Below are 13,887 nucleotides of genomic sequence, written 5' to 3'. Positions count from 1 at the left end.
GGCACCAAGTGGTAACAGCGCCATGCTTTGAATCAAATGCTCATTGGAGGATGTGAGCACATCAGATCTACTCTGCAGTAGTTGTGCTTCGTGGGCGTCCATAGAGCAAGGAAGAGACGGGTGTTTAGGCTGCTTCGTTGGCCCAAAGCGGAGTCATTTGGGCAAGTTAATATTGCCTTAGGGGACTCTTGAGAAGAAAAACAAAACAAAACGAAACGAAACGAACAAAAAAAAAACCCCCCCACCCGGAGACAGAACACACATCAGAAATCTTACAGGGTGACAATACGGCTTCTTTGAGAACTGGATGGAAGCAGTTTAATAAGGTGAGGTAAAGATAGTTGGCTGACATCTCTGTCCCGCCGTGGTACGTACCTTTGACGAAGGTGCCTGTCTTCCTGACCGCGTCCAGCCGGCGTGGGGTGAACCGTGCACGCACCTCCCCGCTATCCTCCTTACTCCCGTGATACCGCTACCACTGTGTCTTCCCACGGGGATCAACACTGTAAATTCCACAGTTTTCTACCGGTGCTTACAGTGCGTCTTGCCCGCCCGCCCGCCATCGCCAGCCTGGCTCCTCCCCACCGCAAGGCGGCAGACCACCTCCAACCAAAAAAGTGCCCTCACTTTTTTGCCTGGGAAGCTGGAAGCTACCTCTACCTACCTTGCTATTACGCAAAGGGCCCACTGTAACCGCACCTACCTTTCCATACCGATTTGACATCTGCAACTTCTTTTTCCACCACACTCTCCAACATCCCATCCGCCTCCCACTCTTACCTCACTTCAACACTCGACACTCGTTGCGACCGACGGCTTGATCTCGCTGTCTGCTGCTCGCTAGGAACCTTGAAATTTTCTCCGAACGACGCGCCGCCAACCTGACGATTTGAACCACCGCTTGGAAAGCTGTTTGTACAGTAGCCTGCAAGGACGTCCTGCACCCGGCCTTGCACCTCTGTACCTTCCGACCCCAGCTTTCCCGTCATCGCCCGGTCGCCTTCTTTTTGACTTCCTACTTGACCGTAAACCTTTAACTTTTTCTACTACTCGACTGTACACTATCGAAGAAGATACCCCTCCTGCGACGCGTCCGTTTGCGCCAACGCCTACCAGATACCCTGTTGCGCCATCTAGACCTTCGTTTTCCGACACGGGCTAGCTAGCAAGGCTGCACTTATGAACCTGCGGCTTAGCCGCGCTCGCCCACGATGGGGAAGATAACGAAGCAGATGCAGCCTAAGCATGCCGAGACTCTGGTAAGTCTTGACCTGCGTCCTGTAATCTTGTCTGGCGGTCAGCTTGGCTAACCATTCGCAGTCTCCATGGCTCAAGGACTTCGTCACGTCGGCCTGCTCGACACCCTTGCCCCTCCTCCCAGACCACCTCTCCAAGTTCCCGACAAGATGGCCTTTCCCGAGAGGCGACCTTTACCACTGGATCCCCCTTCTCAACCGATTCGACAATATCCTGGATTGCTTCTGCACCACGTACAATCTAGACCAGGGCTCCCAAAGCCGTGATTTTGGTTGCGACCTGCTCCTCAACCAAGGCGCCAAGACTGAATCATACGGTGATCAGACCTGGGACGCCGAGGGCTTGTCCAAGTTGGGTTACAAAGAAGATGGCGACAGGCAGCTCATTGAGGCTGTCCTCAAATTCACCCGCACCCTTCTGGAGCACTGCGGCAACCGAAGTATATACTCCAGCAGCATGGTCTTAAATAAGCTGCTCAACACTACGGCTCTGTCGGTTCTTCTTGCCACACTTCAGGTCAGCGCCGAGCTGGCGCAGCGGTACCAGGCTTCGGTCAAGCGCATAGGTAGCGCTTCCCGCACAGTCAGCACTGCACTGCTGGGAAACCATTACCAGATTGATCTCGAACGTGTGCAAAACCTTGCGCTTCCCTTCTCCAAGACCCCGATCGTTAGCCTTTCAGACTCGGCGGCCATCTCCACGCCCACGTCGAGCAATAAAGGCAAGGAGAAGGCCCTCTCTTCGAGCCAGAAAAATGCTGCAGTCATGTTTGCCAACGACCTGGGCGCTGTCCTCACGCCGGATAACGGCCGTTGGAACGGCTGGGGCGACGTCAAAGTTGCCTACATTGTGTCCTCGGCAACCCGAGATCAACCTGCCCCCGCAGCCTCTGATCGTGTTGCCTCCAGCGTGCCCTCCACGCCTACACCTCTGAGGCGTAGTACAACCGCTGGATCTCAGCACAACACTCCCAGATCGGCTCGTCAACCCGGTGCTGATGATACTTCACCCTTGAGTGTTCGGAGCCCCGGTATTTCAAGTGAGCAAGCCAACTCCAGCCAGAGGATCTTTGATCTGCCGCAATCAGTCGTGGCCACCACGTCCATCTATGAGCTGCTATCGCGTTGCCCTGCAGACATGCCGGCTTCAACCAAGTACGAGGTCCTCAATCGACTGAGAGTCGCCAAGGCGCTCCTTAGCGACGCCGAGACGCGGCAACAAGCCCTCGCTGTTCGATTGTTAGCCATTACGAATTTGGCGTACATTCACCCAGAGTCTACCTTCGTGGAAAAGGTTCTGCGTCATGACAACGATGAGACCAGACGGTACCAGCTTGCTTACCAGCTGGCGGAGCTCATTCATCCGCCTGCCGATGGTTCTATCCAGGTGCCTCTTTGGCTTCAATCCATCGTCCTCGCTCTGCTTGAGGTTATATCGAACTACGCGGCAAGGTACCAGGATGTTCTGTCGGCTCTGAATGCGAACGTCAACCACGGCATTCTTCTGTACGTGATTCGAAAGGCCGTTGCGGGAATGAAGACGGATGAGGCCGATCGTGGACTCCATACTACCGAGGTCGACCAGTGGCGGACCAATCTCTTCTCTCTGACTACCCACCTGGCAATGTCCACCAGAATCGGCGCTGAAATGGTCACCGCTGGCCTGATGGATATTCTGGTGGAAATTCTGAAGATCAGGTCTGATGTCGCTCAACGTAACCAATCTATGATCTTGGCCTTCATTGACGGTCTTATCTGGTCCTATCAAAACGCTTTCCACACCTTCTTCAGTGGTTCTGGCCTCGATGCGATCTCTGATCTGCTTGTCACGACAGTCGCCGAATCAAAGCAGTTGGTTGAAGCTGGCAAAGGAAACAAGCCGGAACATTACTGTCAGGTGGTGGACTATGAGATTCCCTATAACCAGCAGCAGACCCTGAAATGGGTCCTCAAGTTTGTGCATCACATGATGACCAATTCCTACAGCTACGGTGGTAACACTGACCGGCTCTTGCGTAACCTCGTCGACAAGTCGGAATTGCTAGGGAGCCTCCGAGACATCATGCAAAACACGAAGCGCTTCGGCTCAGTGCTATGGACGAATACAGTCACGGTTCTCAGTGACTTCATCAACAACGATCCTACCAGCTTTGCCGCCATCTCGGAGTCGGGTATGATTGTTACCTATCTTGAAGCCATCACTGGTCAACCTGTCGTCAATCAGCCAGCTGCCCAACCCCCACAGGAGTCTGGGGAGCAGGAGGCCAGCAGCGGAGATCCCGACGACAACGATGATGACAGCAGTCCTGGCACATCTGACGCTTCCATTCAGATCGAGTCCGACAACCGTCCTCATCCTCCCCCAGAAGAAGAGTTGGCTTCGTCTCACGACCGTCCATTGGCGAAGGGCATTTTGCCAACCTCTGACGCCATCAACGTTGTACCTCAAGTTCTCAACTCAATCTGCCTCAATAACGCCGGCATGAAAATGGTTGCATCGTCCCGAGCCCTCGAGTCGTTCCTCGAAATTTTCGAGAGCCCAGCTCATGTCCATACCATGGAAACCGACCCCCATCTCGCCAGCAATGTTGGAGCCAGCTTTGACGAACTTGCCCGGCATCATCCCAACCTGAGACGCCCGATTTCGAATGCCGTCATTGACATGGTTGCTAGAGTGAGGTCTTTGGGTATTCACAAGGCCCAAACTGCCGGCTGGGGCGCCAAATTGCTCTTGAGCGATGGCGCGCTGAAGCCCGCATCCGCCGACGAGGCATTGAAGGACCGCCTAGCCAATGCTTCTACGGTCAAGGATACTTCAAAAGACGCCCGTGGTGACTTGGACATTGAGATGTCCGATGCAGCTGAGGCGTCGTCACACAAGGCGGCTATAAGCGGCGACGAGGTATCCTCATCCGCAACAGCTTATGATGACATTACACCTTACGTCTATGCTTTGTCCAGCTTTCTCTCCGCCTACTTCAACAATAACACGCTCAAGGCTTATTTCATCAACCACGGAGGAATCGAGCAGTTACTGGACATCGCCGAGCTTCCCAGTCTTCCGCATGACTTTTGCGACTCGCATGCATCACGGACACTGCATCTTGTCATTTCCCAGCTTGTAGAGCAGTCTCCAGTTCTTGGTCTGCCCTCTCTCCTCAGGCGCGCTCAGGCATCAGTCGAAACGCTCAAGCCTTTGGCCGAGTACAACAAAGACTCTCCTTACTTCGGCCCGTTCCTCAGCCCGGACGATAAGCTGACCGTTGAGCAAGTCCGAAGCCTTGATGCGAACACGCAAGAACGAGTTTTTAACGGCACCAAGATGGTCAAAGCCCTTCTTACCGCGCAGTCACTGATCAAGACGTTGTACGAATGCTTTACGTCTTCGCCGCGCTCCAACTCGGTACAGCTGTATCCAATCAATGTTTTTGATTACTATATAGACCTGGTCAAATCCTTGGGGCCGCTGCTAAAGGCTGTCCTGGCGGAAGAGGGCGCAGAGCACAATGTCCTTCCCCAACACTGGTGGGCTAAGAGACCGGCTCCTGGAAGCGATGTCATGGTGTCGTTTGGTGGACCTGCTGGAACCCAGTCGGTCGTTGAGGCTGATGCAGAAAATGCTCCTGTGCTAGGGGAGCCCGCGGCCACTGGCTCCGGCGCTGCCCAGGCGACAAATATTGGCAACCAACACAAAGGCCCAAGCAAGCAGGAACAAGCGACACCGCGGTATCGCAACTATGAAACCCTTCGCATCCTCCTTCACTCGATGGTACCATCTACGTTCCCATTCTTCCAGCAACTTGGCAAAGCCCTCTTCCCGCGACGCGAACGGGACGTCTACTCCCGACCCAAGCACATTGATCTTGCCAGGCAACTGTCCGGCACAATCTTGGAGCAGCTGAAGCCCTCAGTCGCCTTGGCTGAACCTACGGCCAAGGAGTATCACTATTGGATCATTATGCTCCATACCTTGACAGAGATGCTGATGGACTCTGCGCGATCCTCTGGTGACCGATCATCGATCCAGGTTGTTGTGCCTGTGCTGGTGGCCTTCCTGGAACAGGGCGGCTTTAACGTTCTCACTGCCATGGTGCGACGGTTCTCGGCGGAGATTTGCAAAGATACTGGGGATTCTGATGCTGGTACTACTGCTAGTGCTAGGGTTGCCTCCTTCGGTCTCGGGAAGATCTTCGAGTTTTTTGCTGCCCTCGTCAACGGCAAGAACATCTCTGATTCGACTGCACAATTCGGCCTCCTGCCTCGTTCTACTGAGAGGCGCCCAGACACCCCCATTTCTCATCAGATTGTTGTTGAGGTACGAATGGCCGTGATCCCGGTGATCCGCGAGACTTGGGAGTCTGCCCTGATCGAAAAGTTGCGGCCTGAGACGGTGGCAAAGGTCATTGAAATCCTCAAGATCATTTCTGCAGGCGACCACGAACCATCCTCCCGAGACAGACCTGTTGTCGAGCTGTTCAAGAAATCGACAGCCCCATTCAACTGGCAATCTCACCACATACTGGTTGCTCAACTACAGGAGGACGGTGCGGACTTGGAGCTAGCCCGTGAAGCTGTTTTCAGAGCCAATGGCAACCAGCCGTCTGCGACGGAGTACAGCCGCCTCCACAAGGCTGGTAAGGCTGGGCAACGGAATCCTGTCCCCTCCGAGGATGCCTACAACCCTGATCGTCCTGAACCATCCCGGCCTTCCAGCCAACCCGAAGGATCTGCACCTGCGGTCCCCGCCGATGCAGATGCGATGGCAGTTGATGTAGCACCGGAACTCGCCACACCAGAGTTGGATCGTCTGCTTGGTGATGCCATGCTTGGTGACCTGGGCGACAGAACCTCTACGGAATGGGGTGGCAATGGCAACGAAAGCCCTGCTGCAGGGGCTGCGGAAGCTCAAGGCAGAGGCAGCACATCTACCCCGGCGACTAACACGGGAGATCAGTCCCAGACCGAAAACCGCCTGACGACCAAGGAGAACCTGGACAACGAACGGAAAAAGCTACAAAAAAACCTGATTGACAGATCTCTTGACGTCGTCAGAGCCCATCCGCACTCGGCCATTGAAATTTCAGAGCTCATCAGCGCTATGGAGTTCCGCCAACAGAATGACGAAGTTAGAGACGAAGTTGGTGCAACTTTGGCAAACGCGTTGACCTCTCTTTCCTTCGATGACAGCGACTCGAAGGCCAACGGATCAAGCATTGCTGCCTACGCCCATCTCCTAGCTCTACTGATGCAAGAGAAGAGCTTCTTCAAGTGCAACATTGACACTTTGCGAGAGAAGGTGGACGAATACATTTCGTTCCTCAATCTCAAGGTCCTCCCTACATCGAACGAAGAACTACCTCCATGGATTCCTTACATCCTCCTGATCGTCGAACTGTTGTTGTCGTACGATGAGCAGCCTATCGAGGCGCAGTGGAAGCCTCCGGCCAACGAGAACGAGGCAGTGGTACCGCCAGTCCTTCCTCAGCGTAACCCGATCGTTTCGGACAACCAGCGAAACGAGCTTCTGGAAGCGATCCTGCGCCTGCTTCCTGTTCTTGGCAAAGAAGAAACCTTGGCGACATCGGTACTCCGAGTCATTGTCATTCTGACACGAAAGCCTTCCGTTGCGCAGAAGGTCGGGGAGAAGAAAAACCTTCAGCGGCTGTTTGTTATGGCCAAACAGCTTGCAGGTGCAGGTGCGGCTCGTCTGAAAGACACAAAGACTACGGGCAGCATCATGGCTATCTTGAGACACATTGTTGAGGACGAAGAAACACTCAAGCAAATAATGCGCGCTGAGATACGCAGCTTGTTTGAGAACCCCCAGCGTACCCAAAGAAACCTGGATCTCAGCACATATTTGCGCAACATGGCTCCTCTTGCCTTGCGCTCTCCTGATCTGTTTGTTGACGTCACCAACGAGATGACCAAGTTGTCTCGTTGGACACCTGGAAGCGAGGGCAGCAGCCGAGCCCATCAACTGGCACTCAAGGAACCCGAGTCTGACGGCAATGCTACGACCAAGGATAAGGACGCGAGTGTGGAACCGGCGGTGCAGGCTACGGAGGATTTGTCCATTCACGATGTCAAGCAATCAACGGAGACCGATGACAAGGAGATGGCTGATGCGCCGAAGCCGTTGACCGAACTGAAACGGCCTGTAATCGAGAACCCGCATGGCATCATTCACTTCCTCCTCTGTGAACTACTCAATTACCGAGAAGTCGATGACAAGGAGCCCTCGCAAGCAGCGAAAGATCCCAAGAGCATTGCGTCGCTTGGCACCAATGCCACGGAGGGTGGGTCTAAGGACGCGACAACAGATGGCCAGGATGCCACCGACAGTAAAGATAAGGACAAGAAATCCTCAAAGCCGGTCTTCAAGGCCGAGGACCATCCGATCTTTATCTACCGGTGCTTCCTGCTCAACTGCCTCGCGGAGCTTTTGCAAAGCTACAACCAAACAAAGGTTGAGTTCATCAACTTCAAGCGGAGCGCCCCGCTGCAAACGAACACACCTGTCAAGCCTCGGTCAAGTGTCCTCAATTACCTCATCCACGATCTGCTTTGCCAAGGAAGTCTTAGCGACATTGGAGACAGCATTTTGTCCAAGAAGAAAGCTGCAACATCTGCCCAGGCCCAGCAGGTCCTCGTTGCGCTTGTGGCCAAGACGGGCGAGAAAGTCATTGACAAAAGTCGAGACCGCTTCGAATACGATGACGAGCCTGATTTGCTTTTCGTTCGAAAATTCATTCTTGACACTATCCTGAAGGCATACGAGCGTGCTGCAATGCCAGAGGAACCTGTTGATACTCGCTATCCAAAGATGCAGTGTCTTGCCGAGTTGATGAACCATATCATCGGCGAAAAGGACAAGGAGTCAACCTCCCAGCGCGCACTCGACTCTCCGCAAGGAAGATCTCAAGCACAGTTGCGCAGGATGATGTACGAGAAGGGGTATCTTGACAAGCTGACTTCATCCATCGCCGAAGTTGATTTGAGCCACGCCGGTGTCAAGCGTGCCATCAAATACGTCCTCAGAGTGCTTCGTGTATTGACAGACACGGCAAAGGAACTGAGCCGCTCCCACGTTCTCCCCTCTACGTCTCTTCCGGAAAATGCGGAGGACGATATTATCTCGACATCCTCCATGTCCGACATGGACGATGACAGAGAAGAGACGCCAGACCTCTACCGCAACTCCACTCTCGGAATGCTCGAGCCCCGTGGAAGCGACGACGAGTCAGAGGACGAAGATGGTGAGTTTTCAAATAGTATCAACGACTCTTGCGACAAGGCTGACCTTAGTGTAGAAGACGACGAAGAGATGTACGACGACGACTATGGCGACGAGCTCGATTATGGCGACGAGGACGTGTCTGACGATGGCGAGGATGGCGTCAGCGACGAAGATGAAGAGCTAGGTGAGATGGGCGAGATTGAAGGTCTGCATGGAGATCCGGGCGTCGTGGAAGTTATCATGGGTGATGATGATGATGACATGGACGAGGACGACGACGACGAAATCAGTGACGATGAAGACATGGACTCCGACGACATGGAGGACATGGATGATCATGTCGACATAGTGGAGGAGATTGTCGATGAAGATGGTAACCCCATCGAGGATGACGGTGCTTCCGACTGGGAGAGTGAAACAGATGAAGAAGAGGACGAGGATGATGAAGATGTCGACTACGAGGCCGAAGCACAGGATCTTGAGGAGGCTCACATGCATGGCATGGAGCCTGGAGACATCATTGACAACCTAGCCCGGGCGGTTATGGACCCAGAAGACTACGAGGGCGACGACATAGACGATCTCGGAGATCACTACATTGACGACGGCCGTGATGAAGATGGTGGGTGGACACCGACTTCTCTGTTTTCGGGCCGTGCTAATTCAGCTTGCAGATGACGAAGACGACGACGAGGACATGGAAGAAGACGAGCTTATCTACGATGAAGATTATCCTCGTAAGCAGTCACTACACCTATTGGTTGTCACAGAAAACTAACCCCCGCGCAGATGACCATGCTCCTCCCAACCTCCCGTCTGCTCTTGGTTGGGATACCCTGGTTGTCGAGCCCTTCGGCGGCCATCCTCACCATGCCCACCGTCACCGTCATGGACACCGCAGCCCATTCCCTCCAGGCTTCATGGTTGGTGGCGGTGGTCGCGATCCTCTCGGAGGTACATCTCCTTTCGCTTCTTGGAGTGATGGTCCGTTCGCGTTTTCACAGAGACTGACTGGTCCTACAGATTTCCGGAGCTATTTCTCCCCGCGCCACAGACCGAGTGCGGTGCCTAACAATGCCGACGATGGTGTCAACCCTCTCTTGCGCCGAAACGGTCAAGGCCGCGAAGCATCTCCTCGCCCTGCCCCTGGTTCTGGTATGATCGGCCTGCGTCTGCCTCCTGAGATTTTCGGGCCTGGTGCACAGCATTTGTCCAACAGCCCCATCGCCATTCTGAATGATCTCGTCGCATCTCTTCCAGTTATGCGTCATGGCCAATCTGCTGTTCATCTCTCCATTACCCAGAACGGCCGTGGGGAGGTTCGCGAGTACCATGTTGCACCCCGCGAGCCAAGGGCGGATAACCGTCGCGAGACCACCTACCATGAGCCTCAGCAAGCCGTTGCCTTCGCTCCCGAGTCAACGTTTGAGCGCTATCAGGAAGAGGCCCGGATGGTGTTCGGTGGTGCTCACTTCATCGAGAAAGCCCAGAAGCTTATCAACATCCTGCTTTACAAGCTGGTCCCCCCAGCAATGGAGTTTGAGAAGAAACTTAAGGCCGAGGAAGAGGAACGCCGGAAGATCAGAGACGAGGAGCGGAAGAAGTTTGAGGAAGAAGCACGACGCATCAAGGAAGCGAAAGAAGCCGAGGAGAAAGCCGCTCGCGAGAAGAAAGAAGCAGAAGAGCGCGAGGAGCAAGAGCGCGTTGCTGCTGAAGCTGCCGCTGCTGCAGGCGAGCGCGAGGTTGCTTCTGCGCATGATACCCGCCCAGAAGGGACCGATCCTCAAGCCATGGAAGGCGTAGAAACGCAGGAAACAGCTGCGTCCTCCGTAAACAACGACGCCGCTGACGACAGCAGTCGTGTTTTGACCATCATCCGAGGCGAGGAGGTGGACGTCACTGAGCTTGGCATCGACCCTGAATATCTTGCTGCCCTACCGGAGGAGTTCAGGGAAGAAGTTATCGCGCAGACTGTCAGCACTAGGCGCTCACAAGCCCGCGAAGAAGCTGCTACCGGCGAGCAAGGCGAGGTCTTCCAAGAATTCTTGGACGCCCTCCCCGAGGATCTGCGCCTAGAGATCGTTCAGCAAGAGCGCCAAGACGCGCGTCGTCGGGAAAGAGACGAGCAGCGTCGCCAGGTGACGACTGCAGGCCAAGATCAGATTGCAGTGGACATGGATCCGGCAAGCATTTTATTAACGTTCCCTCCTGAACTGCGCCAGCAGGTTCTCATGGACCAAGGAGAGGACATCATGGACCATCTGCCTCCCGAAATGGCTGCTCAAGCCCGCCTTCTTGCTCAGCAACACAGTACCCACCCTGCTGTCACAGGCAGAAGCCCGCCCGTCGCTGCCCGACGGACCGGGGCGCCGCCGGTTGAGTCTGGGGAGAACAACAACGAAACCAAAGTTCAGCGACGGACCGTGGTCCAAATGCTCGACAAGCCGGGGGTCGCCACTCTGTTGCGTTTGATGTTCATCTCTCAGATTGGCTCTATTCGCAACTACCTCTTCAGTGTCTTGGCCGACGTTTGCGAAAATCGACAAAACCGCCTCGAGGTCATCAGCACCATCCTGTTGATTCTGCAAGAGGGGAGCACAGACATGGACGCTGTAGAGCGCAGCTTTAGCCAGCTTTCTCTCAAAGCCAAGAAGCCAAAGGACAAGGATGCGGACCCAAGGACCCCTCAGGCTCTTAAGCGGACTCTGACGTCGCTGAGCACCACCGGACAGCAGCAGTCTAATTCGGAGATTTCGCCACTCATGGTGGTGCACCAGTGCTTGGATCTATTGCAAGATCTCTCGACGAAGAACCCACACATCCCAATGCTTTTCCTGACGGAACACGAGGCTGTAGGATCTTCCCTCAAGCGCACTCTGAGTCGGAAGGGGAAGACCAAGGATTCCAAGGCCCACAAATATGCAATCAACTCTCTGCTCACTCTCCTTGACAGAGACTTGGTGATGGAGAGCTCAGTGGTCATGGCCTATCTTGCCGACCTCCTCAATAAGATCACTGTCCCCTTGGCAACCATGGAGCGACGACGCCGTGAAGCTTTGGAGAAGGCTGCTCGAGATGCAAAGAAGAAGGCAGCGGAGAATGCAGCGGAGGCTGGCGAAGCATCGACTACGGCAGACCAACCGGCAAACAACGAAAAGGTTGAGACTACGACTGCTGATACCACCGCCAGTACCGAAACGAAGGAATCCAAGCCAGCCAGTGCTGAGGCAGGTGGCGAGTCCGAAAGCTCTAAGATCAACGACAAGCCGGATGCAAGCCAAAAGGGACAGCGACAAATGCAAGTTCCCATCATCCCTCCTCACAACCTCACTCTGGTTATCAAGATATTCGTTGCTCGAGAATGCAGCTCCAAGACTTTCCAAAACACTATTTCGGCCATCAAGAATCTGTCAGCCATTCCCGGCGCCAAAGCCACTTTTGGACAAGAGCTGGTTCGCCAAGCCCGACTTCTGAGCGAGAACATTGTTGCGGATCTCGACGAACTGCTGCCGCACATCGAGAAGGCTACGTCTGGAACCGAGATTCAAGGTGTTGCACTTGCCAAGTTCTCCCCCGGTGCTTCTGAGCAGAACAAACTGCTTCGTGTTCTCACTGCTCTGGACCATTTGTTCGACAACAAGAAGAAGAGCGACAAGATTGACGAAGAGGCCGAGGCAACCAAGAACGAGAAGCAAGATCTCGTCACGTCCCTTTACCACAACTCAACCTTCTCCACCATGTGGGAGAAGTTGAGCGCCTGTCTCAGCGCCATTCGCGAGAGAGAAAATATGGTCAATGTGGCTACTATCCTCTTACCTCTGATCGAGTCTCTCATGGTTGTCTGCAAAAACACTGCTATGAATGATGACCCGCAGGGCCAAAACCAGACTAGTAAAGAGATGTTATTGTCGAGCCCGCCGCCTGAGAACCGCATGGCTGGGCTGTTCTTTACCTTCACCGAGGAGCACCGGCGTATCCTGAATGAGCTGGTTCGTAACAGCCCCAAGCTCATGTCCGGAACCTTCGCCCTTCTCGTCAAAAACCCGAAGGTGCTTGAATTTGACAACAAGCGGAATTACTTCAACCGGAGTGTTCATAGCCGGTCCAGCAACAACCAACGACCATCATTCCCGGCGTTACAGCTCTCCGTCCGTCGCGAGCATGTCTTCCACGATTCCTTCAAGTCGCTGTACTTCAAGGCGGGCGACGAGATGAAGTATGGCAAGCTGAACATTCGCTTCCACAATGAGGAGGGTGTAGATGCTGGAGGCGTGACCCGCGAATGGTTCCAGGTGCTGTCAAGACAAATGTTTGATGCAAACTACGCACTCTTCATCCCGGTTTCCTCCGATCGCACCACATTCCACCCCAACAAGCTCAGTGGTATCAATGATGAACATCTCATGTTTTTCAAATTCATTGGACGCATCATCGGAAAGGCGCTTTACGAGGGTCGGGTGCTAGACTGCTACTTCAGCCGTGCTGTATACAAGCGCATCCTCGGCAAGTCTGTGTCCGTCAAGGACATGGAATCCTTTGATCCGGACTACTACAAGTCTCTAGTGTGGATGCTCGACAACGATATCACGGACATCATTACCGAGACATTCTCAGTGGAGGACGATGAGTTTGGCGTGACTCGCACTGTTGATCTGTGCCCCAACGGTCGTGATATCGCCGTCACTGAGGAGAACAAGCACGATTACGTGCGGCTGGTAGTGGAACACAAGCTTCTGTCGTCGGTTAAGGAGCAGATGGAGCACTTCTTGAAGGGTAAGATTCAGTTTTCGAACTACGGAGGGGGGTTGTTGCTAATCGTGTCACTAGGTTTCCACGACATCATCCCTGCGGACCTCATCTCCATCTTCAACGAACAGGAACTGGAGCTTCTCATTTCAGGCCTGCCCGACATTGACGTTGATGATTGGAAGAGTAACACGGAATACCACAATTACAACCCGTCGTCGCCGCAGATTCAGTGGTTCTGGCGAGCTATCCGATCATTCGACAAGGAGGAACGAGCCAAGCTATTGCAGTTCGTTACTGGAACTAGCAAAGTACCTCTCAATGGATTCAAGGAGTTGGAGGGCATGAATGGTGTCAACCGTTTCAACATCCACCGAGACTATGGCAACAAGGAGCGCCTTCCTAGCTCTCACACATGCTTCAACCGTAAGTCGCATTCCTGTGAAAACACGAAAATGACAGAGCTGACCAAGTGATACAGAACTTGATCTCCCCGAATATGAGAGTTACGAGATGCTTCGCCAACAACTCATGAAGGCCATCACTGCGGGAAGCGACTACTTTGGCTTTGCATAAGATGAGAGCGCGCAAACATAGATCATGGATTGCTTTTATGTCAGCATTTGCATTATGGAGGACAGGGGA

At 53.9% G+C, this 13,887-nt stretch overlaps 1 protein-coding gene across 1 annotated transcript; it reads left to right on the top strand.

The window, feature by feature from the left end:
- Positions 1 to 1,211: 1,211 nt before the first annotated feature.
- Positions 1,212 to 13,818, top strand: EsH8_II_000274 (E3 ubiquitin-protein ligase TOM1; the record flags this gene model as incomplete). Its single annotated transcript, XM_083263572.1, has 8 exons — positions 1,212 to 1,259; positions 1,321 to 8,515; positions 8,570 to 9,118; positions 9,171 to 9,233; positions 9,286 to 9,450; positions 9,520 to 13,269; positions 13,324 to 13,668; positions 13,724 to 13,818. The coding sequence occupies 8 exons, from the start codon at positions 1,212 to 1,214 to the stop codon at positions 13,816 to 13,818; spliced, it is 12,210 nt and encodes a 4,069-aa protein (XP_083120894.1).
- Between the last annotated feature and the right edge of the window lie 69 nt (positions 13,819 to 13,887).

Source organism: Colletotrichum jinshuiense, chromosome 2 (assembly GCF_051148585.1).
Source record: "Colletotrichum jinshuiense chromosome 2, complete sequence".
NCBI classification, from domain to species: domain Eukaryota; kingdom Fungi; phylum Ascomycota; class Sordariomycetes; order Glomerellales; family Glomerellaceae; genus Colletotrichum; species Colletotrichum jinshuiense.
This window is presented reverse-complemented; position numbering and strand designations above follow the sequence as displayed.